We start from the raw sequence: 24,193 nt of genomic DNA, 5'->3' as shown, positions 1-24,193 counted from the left end.
CGGGCAGGCGAGACCCCATGGCAGGACGTGGTGAGATGGCGGGGACAGCAACAGCCCCTGCCCATGACGGGGCTCTGCTCCTGCAGAGGCGGGTGCTGGCAAGGAGCTTCCTGCGGCAGCGTGGGGCAAGCGCCCGCAACCTGGGGCTGCCTGAGCTGGTGGCGCTGGGGCCGCTGCTCTGCGGGCGGCCGAGCTGCACAGGCTGGACGCGGCAGCGCTCGGGTGGGTGACACCATGGGGCCTGTCCCCCACAGCAAAGCCGCCCCCTTCCTGGGCGCGCGGTGCCTGCGCTGCTCTGAGCAGCAGATGGAGGCCCTGGCCACCCGCCGTGCCTCCTGCACCGCCTTCATCCCCGCTGGCACGTGGGCCCCGAGGTGCCGGCAGAGCTGGGCACGCTCGCACGTGAGGGCCCCCGGGGAGGCCAGCGCAGCCCCTGGGGCCACTTGACGTCCAGCCAAGCGCCCTGGCCAACTGCCCCCGGCCAGGCTGCCCGACGCGGCCCTCTCAGCGCTGCTCCCTGAGCAGATCTGGGCCCTGACACCGCAGGTCGTCGCCGCTGTCCCCCCGCCCAAGCTGGCTGTGAGTGTCCACACGCCCGCAGCTCCTCTAGCCCCCGTGTCCCCGCAGTGCCAGTGCCGGGTGCTGCACGCGCTGCTGCAGAGTCGACCCTGGCCAGGCTGGCAGTGGAATAAGATGGGATAGGATGGGAGGGGACAGGACGGGACAGGATGGACAGGGCAGGATGGGGCTGGATAAGCTCGGCTGGGAGGGGGCAGGCCGGGCCGCGGAGCTCCCCCTGCGCAGCCGCTCTCTCGCAGGCCGTGTCCAGCCCAGCGCAGCTGCTCGCGCTCTCCAGCACGCCGGCCGCCGCCGCGACCCCCGCGCAGCGCCGCAGCCTCCGCAGTGCCCAGCGCCAAGGCTTGGACAGCGCCAGTGCAAGGGGGCGGCCCCCCGGGTGGCCGTGGTGAGGACAGCGGGGTGGCATCTGCCCCAGCGCCATGCGGTGCCCACCGCCGGCTCTGTGGGGCACAGACCAGGTGGGCAAGGGGCAGCACTGGACCTCGCTGCTGCCGGAGGCTCCCCCTGCGCTCAGCAGAGGCCTGGGGATGAGCACAGGCTGTAGCAGCCCTGCTCACAGGGCGTGGGTGTGCGTGTCCGTGTGTGTGCAGGCGTGTAGGCGCGTGCCTGTGAGTGTGCGCGTGCATGTCCGCGTGTCCATGTGTGTCCGTGTGTGTGCGTACACGCGTGCCTGTGTGCGTGTGTGCACATCCGTGTGTGCACGTGTGTGTGCCCGTCCCACGGGGGGCTCCGGCAGTGGCAGCGATGCGGCCCCTTCTGCCCTGGCACACTGCTCTCTTCCTGCGGGGACTGTCTCTCCGGCAGGCAGGAGCGGGGCCGCCCTGTGGCCTGGCCTGCCCCCGGCTCTGCTCTCCTGCCTGCCCCGTGGCGATCTGAGCACCTTGGCAATAAACCGTGGCAGCTCCCGCGCTGTTTCCGCTGCCTGCAGCAGCGCGTGGCCACCAGCGCCTTCGCCCAGCCCAGTGGCTCCCAGCACCCACAACGAGCCAACCCAGCCCCTGTCCCACGCAGCCCCCCGAGTCCCCAGGCAGGACAGCAGCTCTGCGGAGCTCCTGGCACGGCTGGAGGCAGCCCCAGCGCCCGTCTGCAGGCAGGGAGAGGATGTGGTGGGAGGGTGCCAAGAGCCCGGACATGGAGCAGACAGAGCCTTGGCTGGAGCTGCCTGGGTTTATGGGGCTGGCACAGGGTGTCGCGGGCTACGGGACATCGACATGCTGGGCACGGCGCTCGCGAAAGCTGTGGGGAGGAGCTGGGCCGCGGCCGGCACTGTGCGGCACTGGCTCAGTGCCGAAACTGCGGCACCGGGGAGGGGACGCGGATGTCCTGTCCCTTCTCCAGCCGCCGCTCGCAGTCGATCAGGTAGTTCACGCCATCTATCACCAGCTGCACCAGCTCCACCTGCGCCAGGAGCACACAGGTCCCCACTCGGTGCCTGCCCAGCCCTGTTCCACAGGCTCGCAGTGCCACGTGCCCGCAAGCACTGCAGCGCCCAGACCCCCCGCGACCCCTGCTCCCCTGGCGCCCACCTCGGACTTGCCCAGCCGGTCCAGGTTGGAGATGTCGAAGACACTGCCGGTGGCTGCCGTGTCCACCCCACCAGTGCCACGCTTCTGCAGTCGGAGGTTCTCCAGGATCTTGGGGAAGCGGCTGTCCTGGGGCCAGAGAGGGAAGGTGTCAGTGCCTGAAGGAGCCGCTGGCGAGGGAAGGGGGGACCCTGGGGCTGCAGGGTTGGGGTGCGCGAGCCCTGTGCCCGCAGACTCAGGGCTGGATCCCGGCCCCTCTGCACAGCCCCAGCTCCTCCTGCAGTCGCTACCTTGCTCAGCAACGGCAGCTTGATGTGGACGCCGGCCCGCAGCCCTGTGCCCAGGTTGGAGGGGCAGGTCAGGATGTAGCCCAGCCGCTCGTTCCACATGAACTCCCAGCCGCGCTCCTGGATCAGCCGCTCCACCTGGCCCAGGGCAAAAGCAGCAGCTCAGCCAAGACGAGCAGGCAGGACTGGCAAGGGTCCTAACCGTGTGTCCGCGTGTGTGTCCGGGGCTGGCAGCGCTCACCTCCTTCAGGCCGCGGCAGAACCGCTCGAACACGCGCTTCATGTTGCCCCCCTTCTCCATGGAGATGATGCGTGTGTGGTCCTCCTCGTTGATCCACACCAGGAAGGTCTTCTCGTTGTTGTGCCTGGGGACGGGCCGGCGCTCAGCCACGCAGTGCCCATGAGCCCAGCCGTGTGCTGGCAGCACCATGGCCAGAACGCAGCCCCGGGCCCCTGTGCTCCACTCCGGCCCCATGGCCCATGGCTGGAACAGCCCACGGGCAGGCAGAGGGAAGGGAGAACAGGGGCTTCCGGAGCAGGATGAGGCTCCGCTCACCAGATGCCGCGGGCGTCGGGCCAGTCACGGGCCATTCCTGCCGCCGTCAGCAGCGGGGACACAGGCTTATCGAAGAGGAAGTGGTCCTGGGGGAGACGGCGGGTGAGCCCGGCCCCGTGCCCGCGGTGGCGCCCGCAGCGCAGCGCTGCGCCGGGGCCCGCTGCTTCCCGCAGCACCGCGCGGACTCACATCGATGAGCTGCTGTTGCTCCTTCTCGGTCATCTCGCCCAGGCGGTAGTAGCGCCCTGCCAGGTCACCCCGCAGGCCGCCCAGCGCCTCCACCGCCACCTTCTCCACCTGGCGCCTCTCGGCCCGCGTGCAGGCGGGCGGCAGGCTCAGCCCGCGGATGCTGCGCCCCGTCCGCACGCGCGACGACAGCACATAGCGCTCGTCGAACTGCCCGAGCTTGATCTGCAGCAGCAGCAGCTGCCAGGGCGCCAGCACCGCCGGGACGGGCCCCAACCCACTTCCCCGCATCAGCCCCCCATCTCTCCCACTGTTCCCCATTGCCCCCCATCACTCCCTTGCCCTCAATCACCCCCATCATTCCCATCATCCCCACTGCCCTCTATTACCCTATTTGTCCCCCATTGCTGCCATTGCCCAACATCACCCCCCTTGCCCCATCATCCCTCCTTACCCCCATCATCCCCACCACCCCCTGGCCCGTCGCCATTCCCGCTGGAGCGCGTGGCACGGCTCGGCTCGCGCACCTTGCTGGAGTCCAGGTCTGTGGTGTGCTTCATGGTGCGTGGGTCGTAGCCATTGTGCCGCTCCTGGATCACCGGGTCGAACAGATCGGAGAACACCTGCAGGCACAGGCACCACGCGGTGCAGGATGGGGGCCGGGGCTGCGGGGCTCTGTGTTGCCTCACTCAGCGTGGGCAGCACTCGAGGGACGGCAGCCGAGCAGAGCTGCAGGGCACGCTGGTGCTCACCTCATAGGTTTCCTCGTCACCTGCTACTATGCCCACAGTCTTGATGAAGGGGTGCCCTGGGTTGTCCACGCCGGTCTGGATGCACTGGTCCAGCGTCCAGCCATTGGGGGTGGCCTTGTCACAGAGCCGGGCGTAGATGGCGGGTGTCAGGTTGCTGGCCATGCAGTTGTTGTGCTTCCGCAGGTCGGGGTACTCAGCGCTGCGGAGGGGACACTGGTGAGGCCTGGCCCAGGGACGCGGCGCCAGCCTCTGCGCGCGCCGCGGCTCCGGGCAGGAGGGGCAGCCGGGGGCTCGCGGCAGGCAGGGCTGGAGCGCACCGCGACGCTGCGCACAGAGCGCGGCTGCCGTGCACAACACGCGTCGTGTGCGGCGGCCGCACTCGCCACACGGCTGGCGTCCCCAGCGACACACCTGTGTGCACAGCGATACGGCTGGCATGCACAGTGATATGGCGAATGCCAGCGAGGGCAGAGAGTGTCCCAGGATGAAGGTTGACATTGCTGCAAGGACACGGGGCCGCAGGAAACCCCTCAGGCTGTTGGTGTGCCGGTCACAGCCCTGCTGCCCAGCGGCCGATGCTTTGGTGGCCAGGAGAGGGTCCTGCTGCCCTTCTCCTCTGGAGCTTCCCGGAATTCCCAGGGAGGCTGCTGCCCTCTCAGCCCCTTCTACCCTCTGCCGTGTGCCTGGGACAAGAGCCCATTTCCCCAGTGGCAGCGAGAGCAGCCCCGTGCGACCCACCGGCCTTGGTGCTTCTGCCCGTGTCCCTTGGTTTGGCCCCTGCGCTCCAGTGCCTTGTGGGGCAGGGGCTCTGCTGAGCCTCATCTGCAGCTGGCGAGACCCCAGTGCCGGGGCAGGTTATTGCATTAGGGGACGTTTGTTGCTAATCCGCTTGGCGGGGGGCCGTCTCCTGACCTCGTTGCCGCTTTAGCCGGCTTTGTGCCTGCTCCACGTGGGGGAACGGCGGGACAGGACTGGCAAAGCCCTCATCAAACTGGTCCCACGGTGGCGGGGAGGTGCCTGCCCGCCCCCAGCACGAGGCCAGATCCCACATGCCGGGCACCCCAGCACTGGCCAGGCCATGGGGCCGTGCGCCGGTGCCCGGGCTGCCGTGCAACGCACCGTCCCGCCGCCTCCACCAGGAATGTCCCGAGCTGTTCAGCTGCCACCTCCGTCCTGTGCCCGCAGGCCAGGAATGCGCCCCGGCCTCCCACCCATGGCGAGGCAGCGCTCGCCGCTCCGCAGAGCCAGGCTCCATGCAGGAACCTGCCCAGCCCAGCGCTGCAGGCTGGCGCTGCCCTGGCTCCAGGGATGGGGTGTGGGACAGAGTGCGCCCCACAGCAGCACCCCACGGAGAAGCACTCGGGTGTAAATGCCGCTGCGTGGAGCAGGGCGCTGGGATGTGTTGGTGTCCCTGCCATTCCTGGCACTGCGGCTCCGGGGGACTGCCGGGGGGAGCGGGTCTGCTGCCAGAAGGCGCAGGGCGCTGCCAGTTGTCACCCTGGTGTGCCCTGAGGTGCCCAGTGCCCATCTAAACCGGGAAGAACTTGGAGCCCCAGGACCGCGAGCCCTGGCGCTGGGCTGCAGCTCGGCTTGGTGCGTGGACGTCCCTCCCACAGCACTGCCCTGGATGGCGGCCAGCAACTCTGGGGAATTTCTTTTCCGCCTCCAGGGCGGCCTGGGCAGTGCCAGGGCAGCAGAGGTGCTAATGCCCAGGGTTATGCTCAGAGTGGAGCCTGGACAGCGCATGGGGGCCTGGGCATCTGGATTCTCCTGCCCGGAGCAGGGAGATGCCCTTGTGGTGGCCTTGGCCCTTGGTTTGGGTCCTGAAGCTGACCATAAATTCATGATATTTAGTGGCAGCCCCCTGAGCCCCACCCGGGGCTGAGCTGTGACTCCCACCCAGCACCGGGGGCAGTGCAGCCCCCCAGCATCCCCGCACCCGCAGCGCTCGGCCTGAGGCGGCCGTGGCTCCGCACACGTGCCTGGCAGCAGGGGACCGGCCCGAGGACCTGCTGCAGCCACTCCAGCCTGGGGCCAGGCCTCTTGTTTCTCCAGTGGGCACCTCCGCCTGCCTCGTCCTTGGGGAGGCCAAGGAACCCGGCCCGAGTTCATGGTCAGCTCCTCGCTCCAGAACTCAGCACCAACGGCACCATGTGCCTGGGACCAGCTGCACCCTGTCCCTCTGCCCCTCCGGCCTCCTCTGCGCCTGACCCTGATGGCCTTGGAATGGGGAAGACGCTCACAGACCCACCCAAGGGGGAGGTTGGCCGGGACCTCGGGCATCATGTAGCCCAGCCCTTTCTCTTGACGCTGTCCCTTAAGATCCCTCTCAGACTTCTCCCCTTCAGGCTGAACAGGCCCCGCTCCCTCAGCCTCACCTCATTGGAGAGATGCTCCAGTTCCCTCATTATTTTTGTAGCCCTACGCTGGACTCTCTCCAATAGCTCCATGTCCTGAGAAGCCCAGTATTGGACACAGGAGTCCAGACGGGTAGAGAGGGAGATCAGCCTCCCTTGACCTGCTGGCAACACTCTTCCTAATGCCCCCCAGGAGAGCGCTGGCCTTGGCCATGAGGGCACACTGGTGCCTTGTGGCTGACCTCTCCGCAACTCGGCCTCCACCTCTCTGGCTATGAGGGCTCTCGCTTGCAGGAGTTGCTCTTTCTCCTTGCAGAGGCGGGTGCTGTCCCTGTGCAGTGATGGCCGCAGCAGGGTCGGGGGGACGCCTGGCCTCATGGCCCAGCCCTGTCCCCAGGGGCAGCTCCTGGTAAGGCGACTTGCAGGGAGTGACGCCAAAGCCCCGCGCTTGAGCCTGAACCTTGGCACCGCGCTGCAGCCGGCAGTGCTTATCTGGCTTAAGGGATCAGGTGCCGGGTGTGCAAACACAGCCAGCGGCAGCTTCAGGCAGCCTGGCCCCAGCCCCACCAGCAACCCAAGCTCCAGCCATGGCCCTGTCTGCGCCTGCGCAGGCTGCCAGCACCCGCCACGCGCCCCATCCCGCCGCATGTGCTGTCGTGTTACACATCTCGTCCGTCCGCGCGCCTCATCCCTCCATACACCCCATCCTTCTGCATGCCCTCCTGCCGCACGTCCCGTCCTTGTTCACAGCCCAGGGCTCATCTGCAGGCAGCACTTGCCAGGACTGGCTGGTGTCAGCGCAGCACCTGCAGATGCACCGCACAACGCGAGGAGCTGCCCCAGGCCCCAGCACCCGCCAGTGCAGCAGCAGGGACAGGGCGCTCAGGGAAGGGCGCCCGCGCACAGTCAGGGCTGGGCCTAGCACTGCTTGGAGGACACACGCGCCCCCCTCGCTGCCTGCTGAGCCACTCTGCACCCCTGAGGCCCAGGGTCCCTCTGACGCCCCTGTTTAGATCTGTGTGTGAGCAGAGCCAGTGTGGAGCTGCCAGGGAGCCTTTTCTTCCAAGCTCATGAGAAATGCCCATGCCCAAGGCGGGGAAGGCTGGCACAGCCAAATGGGATCCGGCCAGGAGCTTTCGCCAGCCCTGAGCCTGCGGGGAGGGTCCTGCTTGGACATGGGCTCTCACAGATGGAGCCCCTGGGGGCTTTGCTAGGAGAGAGGATGGAGCCATTTGCTCTGTCCTGTTCCCATCAGGATGTTGGCAGCTCTCCGGGGCTCCTGCACGGTGGGCTGGGACCGGGCACGGCCTTGCTCGAGCCTGCAGGACCCTTCCCGACCAGAGGAGCGGCCCTCGCGCCCCCTCCGCGAGCAGCGCCCGCCCCGCCTGCTCGCGGCCCGGCCGGGCCGTCCCCGTCCCCGTCCCCGCCGGGCCCGCGCCGCTCCGGGGCTTCCCCCTCCGCTCAGAACCGCGGGGCCCGGCCCGGCCCGGCCCGGCCCGGGGACACAGAGGGCTGCGATTCGGGGCTGCCGCGGCGCCCATCGCTCCGGCTTGACCCGGAGTCGGGTCCGCAGCGCGGACGAGAGGGCACCGAAGTGGGATGCTCGGGCTCCGCTCGCGGGAGCGCGGCCGGTACCGCGGCGGTGCGGACTCAGTGCCCGGCTCGGAACCCGGCTCAGAGAGGGCTAGGTGCGGGCTCGGTATGAGCTCGGTGTGGGATCGGTGCCGGCTTGGTGTGGGCTCGGCGCCCGGCTCGACACGGGCTCGGTGGCCGGCTCGGAGCGGCCTCAGTGCGGACTCGGTGCCCGTTGAACCGTCCCGAAGCCGAGGGAACCGCATCCCCCCGCCGCCTCCACCGCCGGTACCTGGGCGGGTAGCGCCGCCGTTGCCGTTCGCCGGCGCTGACCGAGTCTCGGACGAGCAGGAAGCCGGCGGCGAGCGACCCGGCGCCCACCATGGCCAGGAGCCCGGCGGAGCGGCGGCCCGGGAGGGCGCGGGCGAAGGCGCCGGCCATGGCGGAGCAGAGCGCGGAGCGGCGGGCGCGCGCGTTGGGAACGGGGACGGCGGCGGCGCGGGGCGGGGGGCGGGGAGCGCCGGGCGGGGGGAGGGGGACGCCACCTGCCCGCCCCACCCCGCCCTCCCCGCCCGCACCGGTACCGGCACCGGGGCTGCGGGGCCGCCTTCAGCACCGCGCCCTGGACAGCGCCGGCGCGGGCGGCCGCCCGTGGGGCTCCAAGCACCGCAGCGGGCCCCGCGCTGCGCCGGGGACTGTGCACCGCACTGCACCGTGCTGCACTGCTCTGCGCCGCACTGCACCGCGCTAGGCGCCGCACTGCACCGTGCTGCACCGCACTGCATCGTGCCCAAGCACCACACTGCAGCGCGCAGCTCTCTGCACCGCGCTGCACCGCACTGCACCGCGCTGCACCGCACTGCATCGTGCCCAAGCACCACACTGCAGCGCGCAGCTCTCTGCACCGCGCTGCACCGCGCTGCACCGCGCTGCACCGCACTGCATCGTGCCCAAGCACCACACTGCAGCGCGCAGCTCTCTGCACCGCGCTGCACCGCGCTGCACCGCGCTGCAGGGCACTCCGCGCCGGGCACCGCCCGGGGCCCCGCGGCTGCCGCACACGGTGCCCGGCCGCGGCGGGAGGGCGCGGCGGGCGCGGCGGGCGCGGCGGGTGCGAAGTCCGCGCGGCGCCGCGGGCGGGGCGGGCGGGGCGGGCGCCGGGCTCGGCTCCCCCCGCCCCCCCGCCCCGCATCGCGCCCCGCGCGCGGCGCCGCCCGCGCCGGCTGTGCCGCCGTTGCCATAGCGACACGCGCGGCCGTTGGCCGGACCACGCGCCAGTCCGTTATCCCGCCGGCGCGCGAGCCTGTTGCCGTGACGACGCGCGGGGCCGTTGCCATGGCGACGCGCAGGGCCGTTGGCGCCGCCGAGGCCCGGGCCGCGCGCGCGCGGCAGTTCCCCTCGGCGCCGCCAGGGGCCGCGCGCCGCCGCGCAGCCGCGCCCCGCCCCCGCCCCGCCCCCGCCGCCCATTGGCTGGCGGGGATGGCGCGCGCGTCGCCACTGGCCGGCGGCGGTGACGATAGCGCCGGGTGCGCCGGCGGCCGCAGGTGAGCGGGCGGAAATGGCGGAGCGCGGCGCGGCGCCCCCTGCTGCTGCCGGGCGCGGCGCGGGCGGCCCGGGGCGCCGCGGGCGGGACGGGCTGGGGAGGGGGCCGGGGCGGCGGCGCCGCGGCCGGTCAGGGGGCTCCCCGCGCCGGGCCTGCGGCCGCCCCCGCGCTCCGGCCTGTCCCGGCCGCGGCGCCGCCGCGGGGGCTCTGGGTTTGCTGCGTGCCCGGTGCCCGTCGCTGCCTTGCTGCGGCCTGGCCGGGGCGGCAGCTGCCGCTGGCGCCGGCGCCTCGCGGGGCCCCCCGCCTTGGCCAGGCCCGGCCGCGGCTCCCTCGGGGGCCGCCGCGGCCCGTGTTGGCTGCGCGGAGCGAGCGCTGCCGGAGCCCCGTGCCCCGCGCCCGCTCCTCCCTGCGGAGGAGCTCCCGGCTCTGTCCCGGTGCCGGCTCCCCGGCTGGCGTGCGAGAGAGCGGGGAGAGCAGGGCACAGGGGCATCTGGGGACTTGCCCTGAAAGGACGGCTGCAGGTGACCGAGGTCCAGGGCTGGTGCGTCCACGGGCTGCAGGTTCTGCACGTGCAAAGCAAAGTGAGCCAATGTATTGATTCTTCTAAAATTAAACGTGTGCATGATTAAGCTTATTTCTGATATTTCCCTTTTTATAAAAAGGGAAAATTCTTTCATGCTTCGGTTTGTTACTAACTTTTTTTTAACAGCTACAACTTCAGAAAACTTGCTGAAGCTTCATATTTAACAAATGAAGGAGACACAATTGGGTCTCACTGCTGCACCTGCTGTGCGAGCAACGTGACGCTTGCTCGGGAGTGGAAATGCTAAGCCAAGAGCTCTTACTAAATCTGCAGCCCGCAGCACTTTCTGCGGGAAGCACTGCTCCCTGTCAGGACGCGCGAGATACGTGAACCATGGATGTGTCTGGAGCTGCTGACAGACTTGGAGTTACAGAAAAGGCCTCTCCAGGAGGCAGAACTTTGCTTCTGGAACTGCAGCTTTGGTATCCTGGTTTTGAACTCATTGCTCTGTGCAAGTGAAGCATGGCAAGCTTATATTAATGCTCTAAGTCCAAATAGCTTTTAATTATTAACTCTGCAATACTTTTGTTTTGAAGCAATTAAGAGTTTATGCCACTTAGTGTTTGACAAGAGGACAATGTTGCCTTTTGTATTTAGGTGTGTGATTAACCTTTAGTACAGAATCCTTACTCTGTAAGTTCTTACAGAGTAGGATTACCCATTTAGGCAAAGGTACCTCCTGATAATGCACACACAAGACTGCAGCCTAGGCTGTTGTGTCTTCTAATGCAGATAGAGTTCAATAAGACCTTTTCAGCATTAGTATTTTTCTAAAATACCAACCACGCGTACTCGTAGGATTGCAGGTGCTTCAGGTGTCTTAGGTGGGGCTGAGGCTCTCTAAGCCGATTCGCCCTTGCTGTGCGTTTGCACAGCGGTGCCCTCGGCTCTTTTAGCCTTGGTCAGATGCCCCGAGGCTCCCTGGAGGGCCCCGGCCTCGCGCCCGGTGCCGGCCCTGCCTCTCCCCGCCGCAGCGGCAGCCGCGACGCGCGTGGCCCTGTTTGCTGCATGTCCCGGGCGCGGGCGGCCCTGTCCTTTGCCCCCTGCAGCAGGGGCTGCGCTTGCAGATCTGGCAGCTGCCCCCGATATATGGGCTCCATTAATAGCATTAAGAAACTTTCACTGGTCAGTACCACGTGATGAGAGAAGTTAGCAAAAGACCTGATCATACTCCCTTCTTTTTCAGACTTTCGGTATTTCAAATTGGGGTACGTAGAATAAATCCGTGAACACCCTTAGCTGAGCAGCACCAGAATGACCTGCTGGAGAGCCTGTTCGCTGTCTCATTTCTTGTCCTGAATGTGGCGCAGACCGGAGAGTGACTCCAGAATGTCGAGGGCAGAACTTCTGTCTCAGTTTCAGGCTGTGCCAGCAGCTGATGATTGCCATTAGTTAATTACCTTAACCTTTACTGGGGCCCTGTAGCTGATCACCTGCGCCTTCCTGGGGAGGCGGCGCACGAGTGTCGGGAGCCGTAAGCGCCTGGTGGACGTTTCCTTGTGTACCCGCGATGGGGTTAGGAAGCCTGAAGGTTCTCTGCTCAAAACCTTCCTTCCTAACCTTTCCTTGGCCGAGTGTGTCTCTGTTTTCCGTTTGCCTCTGTGTGTGTGTCAGGACTGTGCTAATGCTCTCATCAGGAGTTTAGCCAGCAGTATTAACTCGGTGCTACTGTAGCTCAGCTCTGGCTTTTTTGTATGGTGTGTTGTGACCCATGGAAATAGCTGCAGAGCAGGGTAGGGGCTTTTCTTCCTGGCTAGAGGCAGGAGCGTAGAGAACCTGTTGCTTTCTTAGTTCTCAGGACAAAGGTTCTTGGAGGAGGGAGGGGAGGGCAAGGGATTGGAGAGAACAGCCCTCCTTTCCTTGCACAGTTTGTCTCAGGAAATCGCCGCTCTGCAAGCGGGCAGGACTTGCTGAGGTCTCACCTGGGCCCCAGTGCTGAGCCCAGCAACGAAGGTAGCCCCCGAATAACAGGAATCCTGCTCTTGTCCTTGTGTTGTATGGCAGGGTTATACGGAGCACGTGGTGCAAACTGCCTGTGCGGCCTGGGCTCCCAGCACCGTGCTGGCCCCGCAGAGAGCCCTGGGGTGAATCGCAGCCCTGGCCCCCGCTGTCTTGGCCGCTCCTCTCGTTGGACGAGCCCCGGGCTCTGTGCGCAGGCCGGTCACCGAGCGAGCCAGCGCCGCTGCCGAGGGGATCGTCCTTGCTACGGTAGGAGCCCAGTTTGGTCTCTGGTTCTGCCGTGCTGCTGCAGGCTCCGGGGGATGCGGTGTGTGAACTGCAGCCTGTAGCAGCCATTCGTGTGTCTGGTGCATCTCTGCTCGGTGCTCTCTTTGGGCACGAGCCTGTTAAATCTCCTGTCCTTCCTGAGAACAGGCACAGCCTTCTGCATGGAGAGCTGCTTTGTTTTTACTCTTATTTCCAAGGGGATTTCACAACCAGCTGGGTTGCTGTCTGTGTTTTTGTTTCTTTTGCTTTTCCCACTCTGCTCAAATAGATTAAGTCAACCTCTTTCTCTGTCGTCTGTGAGGGGGTTCTCCTCTCCTGGGAAACCCCACTGCCGGTGGGTGGGTGCATCTTGGGCCGTGCCCTGTGGAGAGCTGGCAGAGACGGTGGGGAATGCCGGCGCTGTGCACAGGGTGCTGCCCTGCGTGCCCTGGCCGCAGCAGGACGCGCAGCAGGAGCCAGGCTGAGCGGCGCTGGACACCGTCTAAGAGCACGGGAAGCAGCGTAACATGTCTTGTCCACTCTAAGCAAGTGCTTGATAAGGTGTTTGCGAAGTCACAGGTGGCAGTGCAAGATGCACTCCTTTCCTGGTGTGTGTGTGTGTGTATATAAGATATAGGTTATATGTTGATAATTCATGGTCGCACAGTAAATCAGAACTAGCTTGCAAACCCAAAGCCCTCTCTGTAGCCCTGACTATTGCTGTTGCTTTGTCCATGTCTTCTTTCCTCATCTGAGAGTTGTCACTTCCTTTTCTTTCCTCCTCCAAACTCACATGCCTCAGACTAGTCTTTCTGTTATTTTAGGTCTTCTTGAGCTAAGGAATGAAAATTGGGGATTGGAAATTCACCTTTGTTCTCCCAAGATTCATCCTAACTTTTGGAGTCACAGCTGAAGTCTTTGAGTGTGCGAGGCCACAAGTATATCCACTGTCCTGGTCAGTGATTTATCCAGCGGATTGGAGCATGCATCATTGTAAGGTTTAAATTATTTCAGCACTGGAGGTGACACTGTCCCTTTCCCACTTGCTGCACATGGGTTAGTTGTGCAGTGGCGCAGCCTTTCTAAAATGGTTTTGTACCCCCTGCTGCCTTGAGAGTTTCTTCTGCCTCAAGGCTTCCTTCCCCTCGCCTTGCTTCCAGCTTTGGTGAGGGGCAGCCTGTCCCTGCTCAATTACCGCACATCGGTTCCCGACAAGCCCATCTTGCCCTCCTCCTGGCAGCGTCTGCCCCTGGCTCGCTGTGTCAGCAGATGTTCCTCATCTCTGTGTGTTGTGATTCCAGAGCGGGATGGTCGGCCACCAAGGCTGCAATGTCGTCCCTGACGACCTCCAGTGAGGGAGAAAGCTCTGCTCCCAGGTTTGTGGTCGGTTCCAGGGATGATGAGACAGACTTCCTTGGATCAAACATGAAGACAGACGAAATTGATTTCTTTGAAGATGAAGAGGAGGAGGAATCGGTAAGGAGGTCCTGTGTTCTGGGCTGAAGCCTCTGGGCAGAATTCCTGGGTCTGAGCCGATCTTGAGTGGCTGCTGTGGAGACCACAGGCAGTTGGGGACTCGGCACCAGGCCACATGGCATTTGGTGGGGTGATGGGATGTGCTGCATTGTCCTGCTGCCAGGTGCAGCAGCAGACAATTTCGTCCTGGCAATTTAAGCCTCCATCTCTTATGAGTCTTTCTGTTTTACTAGGGAAGTTTTGAGGAAAACTGTAGGAATTGTGCACAGGGCAAAGACGTGTCTACAGGTTTGAAGCAGTTCCTCTGTTCTGTGACCTGCAGTAGGATACAGAATCACTTTCAGTTTCCGGCTGCTTTTGGCCTTTATTAACCCACTCCTCTGTTTCCCCACGGTGGCCTTTACTAGGGGCCCGTGTTCAGAGGTCCTTCTGTTCACTGAAGTTCTTGCCTCTTGGTGAGCTAAGTGGACCGTGGCTCATGCTAAGCTGCACTGGCATAACCTTAGGGTAGTATGTTGTGGTCTTGCAGAACTTCAATGTGCTGTTTTCCTCACTTCTGTTTGGTAGATGATGCAGCCTGTGAAGGCCAATGTGGGTGTATCCTGTAGCACAGATAGAAAATGTCATGGGCAGTGCGCGCTAACCTCCTCTTTAAGGGTGCTAAAATAGCTCTCTAAAGACAGTGCAAAGGAAACAGTAAATAGCTGGGACTTGTCTCTGCAAGACCTGCAGGCCAGGGCACTGCAGTGGAGTAAAGAAACTCCTGACTTTCTGTTGCTTATTGTTTTAAGTCTGGAGTGGGAAAGGTTTGTTTGTTTATTGGAATGGATTGAGCAAATCATTCCAGAGTGAGATGGAATGTGCTACAGTTTGCTCCTGAGGAAATCATCTGTCATTCCAGAGAAACTGCCCGGTGCCTTTGGCACATTACAAGTCCCATTCCCTCTTCTCTGGCTGAGAGGAGCTGCTTTTCCTCCATATGGAAGCCCTGCAGTGCTGCCTCTTCCAATACAGAATTCCAAATAGAAAGTAACATCAAGGGTGAAATATATCCACAGTCCATGGGAATCCACTTTTAGGAAGTATCCAATGATATAGTATTGATGCTTCAGTGATTGGAGTGACCAGTATTTGTTGCATTTTTTAGGTGGTTGAGACTGCCTTTTTTATCCTTTTCCTTTTCCCTCATGCTTAGTTCTTTCCTCCTAAGTTGTGACTTGAAAGAGCAACTATTTTTCAAAGAAGGGTCAGATTGGAAAACTAGCCGGGACTGCTGGAGCTGATCAGTCTAGCTGAGAACTGAGGAAGGGGAGCTAAGAAGCAGGGAGAGCAGGACGAGCCCAGGAGAAGGATTAGAGCAAAGCCTGGAGTCTGCCGCTCTCCTGCCGCGCTGCGTCTGCCCGTGCGGCCGGCAGCGGCCTCGCTCCTGCTCGTGTGGTCTGGAGCACGTGGCGGCTACTCGCAGTGCCCCTGTGCTCTTATGTCTCCATTGCAGGTGTGTTACTGACCTAGGAGCCGTAGGGGCTCCCTTGGTTACGTATCTTGATGCTCAGTAAAGAGCTGCTTATAAGATGTGGCAAAAGAATTGGAAGCCCTTAGCCTTTCTAGATACTCTTTTTGCTGTGGAATCTGAGCCCTTGGCTTTGGGGGTTGGTGCAGACACTCCAGAAGTCTCAGTTTACAGCCTGCAGCCACCATTCTGCGTCTTGTGCATCTGCAATACCATGTTTATCACTTCAGACAACCTCACTGGTTTTAGTCTTCCTTGGGCCGGAATTAATCTATTGGAAACATCCAGTCTGAGTTTAAAAGGTCAGTTTTGGAAAATCTGTCACAGACTCTAGCTTGTTTCTCATCTGCAGTTAGCAGTGCTTTCTAAATGTGTGCCTTTTCTCTATACTTATTTAACTTCCTCCCACCAGATCTTATTGTACCTTTGTCTGGTGGATTGGCGAGTCCTCGGTACTGCTTTGCGTCTACTCAGAGCTGTCACTTTCCCTCTCGCCCCTCTCTCCCTCTTTTTTTTCTTTTTTCTTTTTTTTTTTCTTTTTTCCCCCTCAGATAAGACAAACGGGCTAAGTTCCTGCAGTCTTTTGCTGTACAGCATTTGTGGCTTTTTGGAGTCCTCCGAACTCTATCAATGGTCGTTGTGAGTTATGAGCCAAAGAACAGAGTACAGGATTTGAGACACTGCTGCTTGTTCCCTTCTGACCTTAACCCTAGTGCCCAGAAAGGAGATATATATTACCTGGAAAAGAAGTGGTTGTTTTGGGATGTTTCTTTACAACATCTGCCAGTGAAATCTAATGGGAACTGGAAGTGTATATGGATTTGAATCTAGCAAGACCTGGGAGTGCTTGCAGTTAGATGAAAATTCCTCCTTTGTTCCGAACTGCTGTATTTCTATGTTGTTACAGTTTGAATCCAGTAAAGTAGCTGACCCTGTGCTAAACTGCCTTGTGTCTCCCCTTAGCCACCTGAACGGCAGATTGTGGTTGGAATATGTGCCATGACCAAAAAGTCCAAGTCAAAGCCCATGACGCAGATTCTGGAACGTCTGTGCAAGTTTGAGTATATCACAGTGGTGATTATGGGGGAAGATGTTATTCTGAATGAACCAGTGGAGAACTGGCCCTCTTGTGACTGCCTTATCTCCTTCCACTCCAAAGGTAAAAGCCTGCATGGCAGGCAGTATCCTACCTGAGATCTGGGCAAGGGAGTTTCCATTCATCTTTTTCTTTTTTCCCTCCCCACGCCTGCCACCCTGCATTTCAGGATTCCCACTGGATAAAGCAGTTGCTTATGCCAAGTTGTGCAGGCCGTTTTTGATTAATGACCTTGATATGCAGTATTACATCCAGGACAGGTAGGTGTCTGGGATCCTCTAATGCCCCTTCCCTTCAGCTGGTTCCCCTCCTCAGCAAGCTGTGCAAGCTTCATCTCCCTGGCTGTAAGCGAACGAGGGATGGGGGGACATGGCACTTTGGCAGTGGATTTTAGAGGTTGTTCCCCTCTAGCATGAGGGAAATAGGTTTCAAGGTGAAACCTTTGAGACATGGTGTATTTTGTCGTCTTAATACATATGCACTGTAAGGAAGGACTGAATGAATTAAGAGGACACAGTCTTACAGAATGAGACTGGCATGGCTAAAGCAAAAAGACTGGTCTCTAAGGAAGAGAGCCAAGTAGTGGGATGACATTATGCGGCAGAAATTTGGAGCAGCAAGGCCATTCTGAAGAGGGAATATTGGAGGGCGTATACCCCTCCCTTGAATAAGGTGCGTCAGTAAGACACTTCAGAGGCTTTTCAGTCAGCTCTTCATAAGTTAAGTTGATTTAAGTCGGTCGGAAATCAAATACCAACTTACAAGCATGTACTTCAGTTCATGTAGTCTTTAGTGCTTCTGTGGATTTGTAGTGCTTTGACTACAGATGAGCAGTGTTAATGTCAGATACAAAAATTCACACGTGCCTTTGAAATGTGGGCAGCATTCCTGTGGATGCTGATAGGCACCATAGGTTCTCTAATAAGAGAAATGCAGATTCTTCATTGATGTTAAGTCAAAGCAAGGCGTGGGTGATGGGTAGCTGAGTGTGACAGCCCCCTTGTAGGGGGACACATCTGGGTAGTGGCATTTGCTGCGTATGTTGCTGTGAATTGGGCAGGTGCTAGCAAAGAGGTATGCCCATGTAGGCCAGGCAGAGGTCTAACCTGCGATGCTCCCATATGGAGTAGGGATGAGGCATGCCCTGTAGCTTGTGCGTCTTGTCTGGGGAACATGTGGTGGCAAGTATCTGCACTCTGTCAATACTTCTTGTATTCACTTGACTTTATTTTTCATCAGTGAAAACAAAGCCTTTCCTTTGGTTTGTACTGGGGACCTTCCAGACTCTTCTGTTGATCCTCACTGTTTTTGTCCTCTGCAGGCGGGAAGTGTATCGGATTCTTCAAGAAGAGGGGATAGACTTGCCCCGCTATGCTGTGCTCAATCGTGACCCTGATAGACCAGAAGGTAAATGCCAGGCTCTGCTGACAGCGATTTTTGTGTTCTGTACCATTTAAGATACTATGCAGATAATGTGCTTGAACAGATCAGGTTCATAAGTCTGTCAGTTTAGTTGGACACTGGTCAGAGGATAAAATACAGAAGCTACTGACTGGCCAGGACTGAAGAGGCTCAGCTCTGCAGTGAGGCTGTTTGCCCCTTTGTCTAACTTGCTGTTGCTGTGCTTTGTCCTCAGAATGCAACTTAGTGGAAGGAGAAGACCATGTGGAGGTAAATGGAGCTGTTTTCCCAAAGCCATTTGTAGAGAAGCCAGTCAGTGCTGAAGACCATAACGTGTATATTTACTACCCAACCTCAGCAGGTGGGGGCAGCCAGCGTCTCTTTCGGAAGGTGAGAGGGACTCCAGTTCTGCTGTTGGGACCAACAGATCTGTGGGTCTGAGACCTGTGTGGCTTCAGGAGGGGGTTTTGAGGAAAGGGAGAAGGAAAACTTTGTTTTGGGGTAGTCTGTACCTTTGTAAAACTTAAAGTTAAATTCCATCTAGTTGGGAGTTGCAGAAAGATGTATTCTAGTGCTGACCACACTTCCACTATCCTGTGTTTGACCTGTCATGTTTAGCAGTCCTTATGCATCTGCTATTAGTAAACTTAAAATGATTGTTTCCTTAGCTTCTACATATAGGCATGTCACTAAAGATCGTATCCTAAGTCTTACTAAAAATGAAAACAGTATTAGCGCCTGTCTGTAAGGTCTGTTGCACTATCTTAAACTGATCTGACTGTGATTTGTCATTGCTTGTTATAATTTGCTTATTGACTAGACTCCTTACTTTCTATGTCTTTATCCACTTTTTTTGTTCCATATTCTTCTCGCGATTGGAGTCCACCTAGTGGTCTACAATAACGTTTTCCTCTTTAAAGCCTGGAAAAGGGCATATTCAGTGCCAGTGCAGTTTGATGTCTTTTCTGTCCTTCATTAATTATTGTGCTGTAACAGATGGGTGTCCTGGAGATGTTCAGTTAGTTCTTTAAGTATGGGATTAAATTCATGCTGTTTGTTTTTCTCTTTAGAAACAAACAAACAAACAAAAACCCAAGCAACAACAAAAAAAACCCACCTTGTTTTATTCTGTGCTTTCAGATTGGCAGCCGGAGTAGTGTGTACTCCCCAGAGAGCAGTGTAAGGAAGACAGGCTCATACATTTATGAAGAGTTCATGCCTACAGATGGCACAGATGTAAAGGTAAGGAAAACCTGGGTAGCTGGAATTTCAGTAGTCCTACTTAACACTTCACAGTCTGATTTTTTTTTTCCAACCTGCAAGATGCTGATTGTGCAACTTGGATTGCAAAGTGAGGAGCTAGCACTCTGCAGATCTTAAAAAGAAAAATGTATGAGAGCTTCTAATCTCTTTTTCTTTTGTTGGTTTTTTGTTTGTTTTTTTTTCTTTTTGTTTTTCCTGTGTGTGTGTGTGTGTGTGTGTGCAATAGAAAATCCTTCTGGAGGCTACAGTTAGTCTAGGGCTTATGTCAGGTGTGACTGTTTCTCTTTTCAGGTTTACACTGTTGGACCAGACTATGCCCATGCAGAGGCTCGTAAATCCCCTGCTTTGGATGGGAAGGTTGAACGGGACAGTGAAGGGAAAGAAATCCGTTATCCAGTCATGCTGACTGCCATGGAGAAGCTAGTTGCCAGGAAAGTCTGTGTCGCCTTTAAGGTTTGTGTGTTTCCTCTTCTGTGCAAGCAGAATACTCGCGGGATGTCTGCTTCGTGACTCAGGCACCTGTATTAGCTTGAGTCTGTTGCCCTTACGTGTCTGTGATGTGACTGCCCGGTGCCGGGTGCCAGCTCCCGCTGCCAGCTGGGTGCAGCAGGGTCTGCTGGCCCCAGCAATTTGCTGGTCAGAGGTGCCTGGGGAGGCCAGAGGGCCTAGGGCAGATGCTGTCTGTGCTGGCTGGTGGCCAGTGTGCATTTGAGCATTTGATATCCGCATCTAAGCATGCTGCTGTCCATCTGATCTGCACTGATCCCTCCTTTGCTGTTTCATGTTTGTACAGATAGCCTGGTTGGCCTTTTCTTGGCCACCTTCATTCTCTTCTTGCCCTGGCTTTGGTCTGCATTTGTGTTTTGCTTATAGGTAGGTGGAGTCAGTGTGCGTGTGAGTCTTGGTACAATTGCAGGATCTGCTCTGCCTCATCGGTAAGGTCAGCAGAAGCAGCATTTTGCTACTTATTCCTGGCCCCACTGCAATCTGCATCCCATGTAGTTGTTGGGTGTATTCAGCTCAGCTGAATATACTCAGTATATTCATGAGTATAGAGCTGTGGGTATATTCTGCATTACAGCCTTTTTCATGCATTGGTGGATGTCTGTGCATGCACTGCTTATTTTCTGTACTTCTACGGTCTGGTTCATAATAGCTGAATTTAGAGGCAAGAGCTGTTTTCTTATACCCCTATTGCTCTTTGAGGTAGCATTAACTTGCAGAGTACAAGAGTTCCTATGTTGGGCCCTTGGTAGAGCTGTGATGGTGTAAAGATTCCACTAAAGGGCCTGCTACTGCTCACTACCTCAGGACTGGTGACACAGCAGCAGTGTGTCACTGCAGCAACTATTGCAGTAACTGCCTTTGGAGACACCAGTGGAGCTGAATTGGACAGTGTATGTGGGGCCTGTGTGACAGTGCCCTGTCAGCCGTGTTCGACTCGGGCAGCTGCTGTCCTGCTTGCTGTACTTCCTCACGGATACTCACAAATCCCATGTCCTCTGTTTCCTCATGCAGCAAACTGTATGTGGATTTGATCTCTTGCGAGCAAACGGCCACTCGTTCGTTTGTGATGTGAATGGCTTCAGTTTTGTGAAGAACTCTATGAAGTACTACGATGACTGTGCCAAAATTCTTGGGTATGTAAAATTAAAGTTTTGGTAGTGGGTAAGGGAATCTGTAGCAAAATATAGTGAATGTGAAGTTCTGACCAGTATGTGTGGGAAAAGTCCGCGCGTGGTCCAGATGGGGATGTTTGTTTGGCAGGAGCTTTGTCAGGAAGGGGTTAATTATTCCTAGCCCCCAGAGTTCACGCCTGCATTGGGATTGGCTATGGATGCTAGGCCCAGCTGTGGTATTGGTGATGTGAGTGCCTCTCTTTTGGGTGCCCCAACTAGCCCATGGTTGTTAGATGTCTGCAAAAAAGGTGAGGAGGAGCTCTCTGTGGCTCTCAAACCTTTTACCTGGACTATAGGGAAGGGGAAGGAGAACTGGGAGAATGGAATTTCTTGTGAACTCTCTGTTCTGATTTCTTTTGTTTCAGAAACATAATTATGCGTGAATTAGCTCCCCAGTTTCATATTCCCTGGTCCATCCCAACAGAGGCAGAAGATATTCCTATTGTCCCCACGACTTCAGGCACCATGTGAGTACTTAGGAACTTCTCAAAAGGATCCCTTTAAGTATGTGAGGGGCAAAATGTAAGCCATGTCCAGGAGACATCCATCATCTAGCATCTGTGTTGGTTGAGACATGGAAGACAGATATCCATGGAGAAGCTCAGTTGTGCCCAAGGAACATGCAGTAGATGGTAAATGAGTTCTTGGAGTGATGAATGTGGAGGCACATCCTTTGGGTGAATTACAGAAACTGCTCATGGCTTTTGGGAATCTTCAGTCTTCCATCTGCCTGGGGAAGGGATTAAGGCATCACTCTGCCCGGTTCATTGGAACCGTCGTTATTCAGTAGGTAGCTGCTCAGAGCAAAGGGTTTTGAAGCTGCCAGTGAAATGGGTAGAAAACCATTAGTAGAGGTACTCACATTAAATGTACAATTGCAAGGCTCTCATCTCATACTGTTGGTCATACTAGTCTTCCACCACAAAAGGCTGAAAGATGAAGACAGATTTCTCTGTGCATCTGAATGTGTTTGCATGAAGTGGGGAAAAAAACAGGTGCTACAGAAGAGGTAAACTGAGAGCATAGTTCATCCCTCCTGTAGCACAGCGTCATTTGGATAAAGTTGCAAGCTCAGTACACTTGTGGCACTGCTGGCTTCTGTTGGGTTTTGTGACAGTGAAATGAACAGGATCAACCCCTGATTGTCTGGGATCTTATAAGAGATATGAAGTCATATAGCCAGCCTAACTACTGATTCCTGCAAGTGGCTGATTGCTGTGGAATATATATACAGCTGTTATTGACTGATCACAAGCAGGACCTGACTGTATAACCATTCTTCAGGACCATGCTGGTTGTTGGGTTTTTTTTTTTTTCCCTGTCTTTCCAAGTGGTGCTATGAGGATTACACAAGTTGGGCATGTTGCCTTTCTTGGAAGAAGTTTGGTACAATTCAAAATGCTGTATGTGTAAATTCTTAACATCTAGTCTGGTTCTTATCTGCCATAGTTTTGATTTTTTTGCATGCTGTATCATGATACTGTGTTGCTCATGAGCCTGGTAGTTCCTGCACTACCTTGACTGCTTTTGTAGCCTTAGCAGTAGTGCCTGTTTTAGACTAGAAGGATTCCTTCACTGTTAAGGGAAGGAACAGCTAGTTTTCTGGTGGTAATTCTAGTGTTTAAGGATATATTTGAGGTGTATCTTGTTTTTCCAGGATGGAACTTCGTTGTGTTATTGCGGTCATCCGGCATGGAGATCGAACCCCAAAGCAGAAGATGAAAATGGAAGTTAAGCATCCGCGGTAAGTAAGTCCCAAGGCAAGAAGACACTGTGGTGTGGGAAGTGAGGAGGGGCCACCTGCAGAACGCACAAGCAGGGCAGAAGGGATGAATACATGGGAGGCAGAGTTTTTCCATGGTTCTGTTCAGGAAATGTTTTCTGCTTCATTGAAGGCACCTTCTTTCCTCATAGAGATCCTGGCATTTTCCATATGAAAGCTGGAAGAAAGAGCAAAGGTTTGCTAGGTGCTGCAGAGTGAAGCCCCTCACCAAAGGGGAGTTGGTGCCTGCTTCCTTTTCTTACCCGAGACTGAAATCCCTTTTTTTGGGGGGGGGATGGTGGTTTTGAAGCATACGGAGGAGGCTGTGGGCTTACTGGTTCTCCTTGTAGAGCAGAATGTGAATGCATATGTAGGGATAACAGTCTGTGTAGCGCTGGAACCGCAGAAACTGGATCAGGGTCCTTTGTTGTCTGTTCAGGTTCTTTGAATTATTTGAGAAATATGATGGCTACAAGACAGGGAAGTTGAAGCTGAAGAAACCAGAGCAGCTGCAGGTGAGGGAACCCTCTCTGCGGTTACTGTGTGGGTGCTGCAGGTAATATGGATCCCAATGCAAGGGAATTCTTTGGGGAACAGGGAGGGGGTGAAAACCCTTGAAGGGGCAACAGTCCATTGCACAAATTCCTTGGATCATTGTGTACCCACTGTGTGCACAGCCGGGCAGTGGTGTGGGAGCGTGGTGGAGACTGCTCCTGGCTGAGGCAGAGAGCCCGGAATGAGGACAGCCTGAGCTGGCCTGGCTGCTGCAGCCCTCTGTGGTGGGGGAGCACCCCAAGCTGTGGAGTGGGGGGAGCTTGAGGCATCTCTTTGGTTCTGGACAGGGCTGGAGTGCAGACTGGAAAACCGGAACGTAAAAGTGTGTGCTCTGGAGCTATGTCTTATGAAATAATGTCTTTAATGAGCGTGTATGTGTGTGGGCCTGGTGCTGGGTGGAGCCTTCTGGAGGCCCTCAGGAGTACATTGGTGAGTCTGAAGCAGATTTGCTGGGCACTTGAGACCATCTGCTTTCCAACAGGAAGTGCTGGACATTGCAAGGCAGCTTGTGGTGGAACTGGGAACACAGAGCAACTGTGAGATCGAGGAGAGGAAATCCAAACTGGAACAGCTGAAGAGCGTCTTGGAGATGTAAGAGTTATTGTCTTGGGACAACACGGGTTTATCTCAGGACTGTGCGGTCTGCAAGGGATACTGAGGAAGATGCAAGGAAAAGAAGTGATGCAGAAGCAGACTTGCTTTTGTTGTCTTGGCCAGCTGGTTTCCCAGAGGTCAGACTCCTGCAACTGCTTTTAGCAGCTATACATGAAAGGTGCCATGCTCCTAACTTGTTCTCCTTGGCTTCAAAATGAAAGTGAATGGCAGTTCTCGTTCCAGATGGATTTTGTATTTTGTCTCTCTCTCTCTCTCTCTTTTTTTTTTTTTTTTTTAAGGCAACTCAAGATGAAGCTGAGCTTCCATTGTTGCAGGAATGGTAATCCTGTGGGGACTGCATAAATATGTTTTGATAAACTTAGAACAAATATGGCTTTATGTGAGGTGGTTCTGGTGCCAAAATTTCAACAAAAGGCACCGTGAGAAAATGAAAAGATGTTTGTGTCTTACTTAAGTTTCATACAGCCAAAATAAAAGATAATATGGTGGTGTTGGCATGTTAGAAACAGAAGGAGGGTTTCCGAGAGAGCCATAGTTCACTGTGGCACTCGGGCAGCATCTGCGTTCATTATGTGGAGCACAGAAGGTGATTTTTTGCCATGATTCCTTATCCTGCTCTTTCTTTTGATTAGAGGGGGAGGTATATTTGTGTTCATATGTCTAGTAGATATTTTTTACTGTAATTTCATTAAT

The 24,193-nt window shown here is 57.2% G+C and overlaps 2 protein-coding genes across 2 annotated transcripts in view; one reads left to right on the top strand and one right to left on the bottom strand.

Annotated features, from left to right (window-relative positions):
* Positions 1 to 1,732: 1,732 nt before the first annotated feature.
* Positions 1,733 to 8,287, bottom strand: CKMT1A (creatine kinase, mitochondrial 1A). Its single transcript, XM_088529992.1, has 9 exons — positions 8,105 to 8,287; positions 3,884 to 4,082; positions 3,659 to 3,754; positions 3,135 to 3,356; positions 2,946 to 3,031; positions 2,631 to 2,754; positions 2,393 to 2,527; positions 2,106 to 2,231; positions 1,733 to 1,977 (listed from the first exon to the last, which is right to left on the bottom strand). The coding sequence occupies exons 1-9, from the start codon at positions 8,251 to 8,253 to the stop codon at positions 1,861 to 1,863; spliced, it is 1,254 nt and encodes a 417-aa protein (XP_088386118.1). The 5' UTR covers positions 8,254 to 8,287; the 3' UTR covers positions 1,733 to 1,860.
* Positions 8,288 to 12,971: 4,684 nt separating this feature from the next.
* Positions 12,972 to 24,193, top strand: part of PPIP5K1 (diphosphoinositol pentakisphosphate kinase 1) — a 46,432-nt gene continuing 35,210 nt past the window's right edge. Inside the window, exons 1-13 of the mRNA XM_088529889.1 lie at positions 12,972 to 13,136; positions 13,445 to 13,619; positions 16,093 to 16,288; positions 16,395 to 16,485; positions 17,547 to 17,632; positions 17,862 to 18,016; positions 18,767 to 18,868; positions 19,181 to 19,342; positions 20,408 to 20,529; positions 20,934 to 21,035; positions 22,226 to 22,312; positions 22,770 to 22,845; positions 23,367 to 23,476. Of these exons, the coding sequence (XP_088386015.1) occupies positions 13,473 to 13,619; positions 16,093 to 16,288; positions 16,395 to 16,485; positions 17,547 to 17,632; positions 17,862 to 18,016; positions 18,767 to 18,868; positions 19,181 to 19,342; positions 20,408 to 20,529; positions 20,934 to 21,035; positions 22,226 to 22,312; positions 22,770 to 22,845; positions 23,367 to 23,476 (1,436 nt within the window). The 5' untranslated portion in view covers positions 12,972 to 13,136; positions 13,445 to 13,472. The remainder of the gene's footprint in view (positions 13,137 to 13,444; positions 13,620 to 16,092; positions 16,289 to 16,394; positions 16,486 to 17,546; positions 17,633 to 17,861; positions 18,017 to 18,766; positions 18,869 to 19,180; positions 19,343 to 20,407; positions 20,530 to 20,933; positions 21,036 to 22,225; positions 22,313 to 22,769; positions 22,846 to 23,366; positions 23,477 to 24,193) is intronic.

This window comes from Tinamus guttatus, unplaced genomic scaffold (assembly GCF_059628265.1).
Source record: "Tinamus guttatus ecotype Peru unplaced genomic scaffold, ASM5962826v1 Tinamus_guttatus_pri_ptg000004l, whole genome shotgun sequence".
NCBI classification, from domain to species: Eukaryota; Metazoa; Chordata; class Aves; order Tinamiformes; family Tinamidae; genus Tinamus; species Tinamus guttatus.
This window is presented reverse-complemented; position numbering and strand designations above follow the sequence as displayed.

Bases quoted from the DNA above. Each gene is read 5' to 3' on its own strand.
- CKMT1A (XM_088529992.1), bottom strand. From the start codon at position 8,253: ATGGCCGGCGCCTTCGCCCGCGCCCTCCCGGGCCGCCGCTCCGCCGGG. The intron at 3,755-3,883 runs GTGAGCACCAGC...CTGTGCCTGCAG, and splicing joins GTGACGAGGAAACCTATGAG to GTGTTCTCCGATCTGTTCGA. The intron at 2,528-2,630 runs GTGAGCGCTGCC...GCCCTGGGCCAG, and splicing joins TCTGCCGCGGCCTGAAGGAG to GTGGAGCGGCTGATCCAGGA.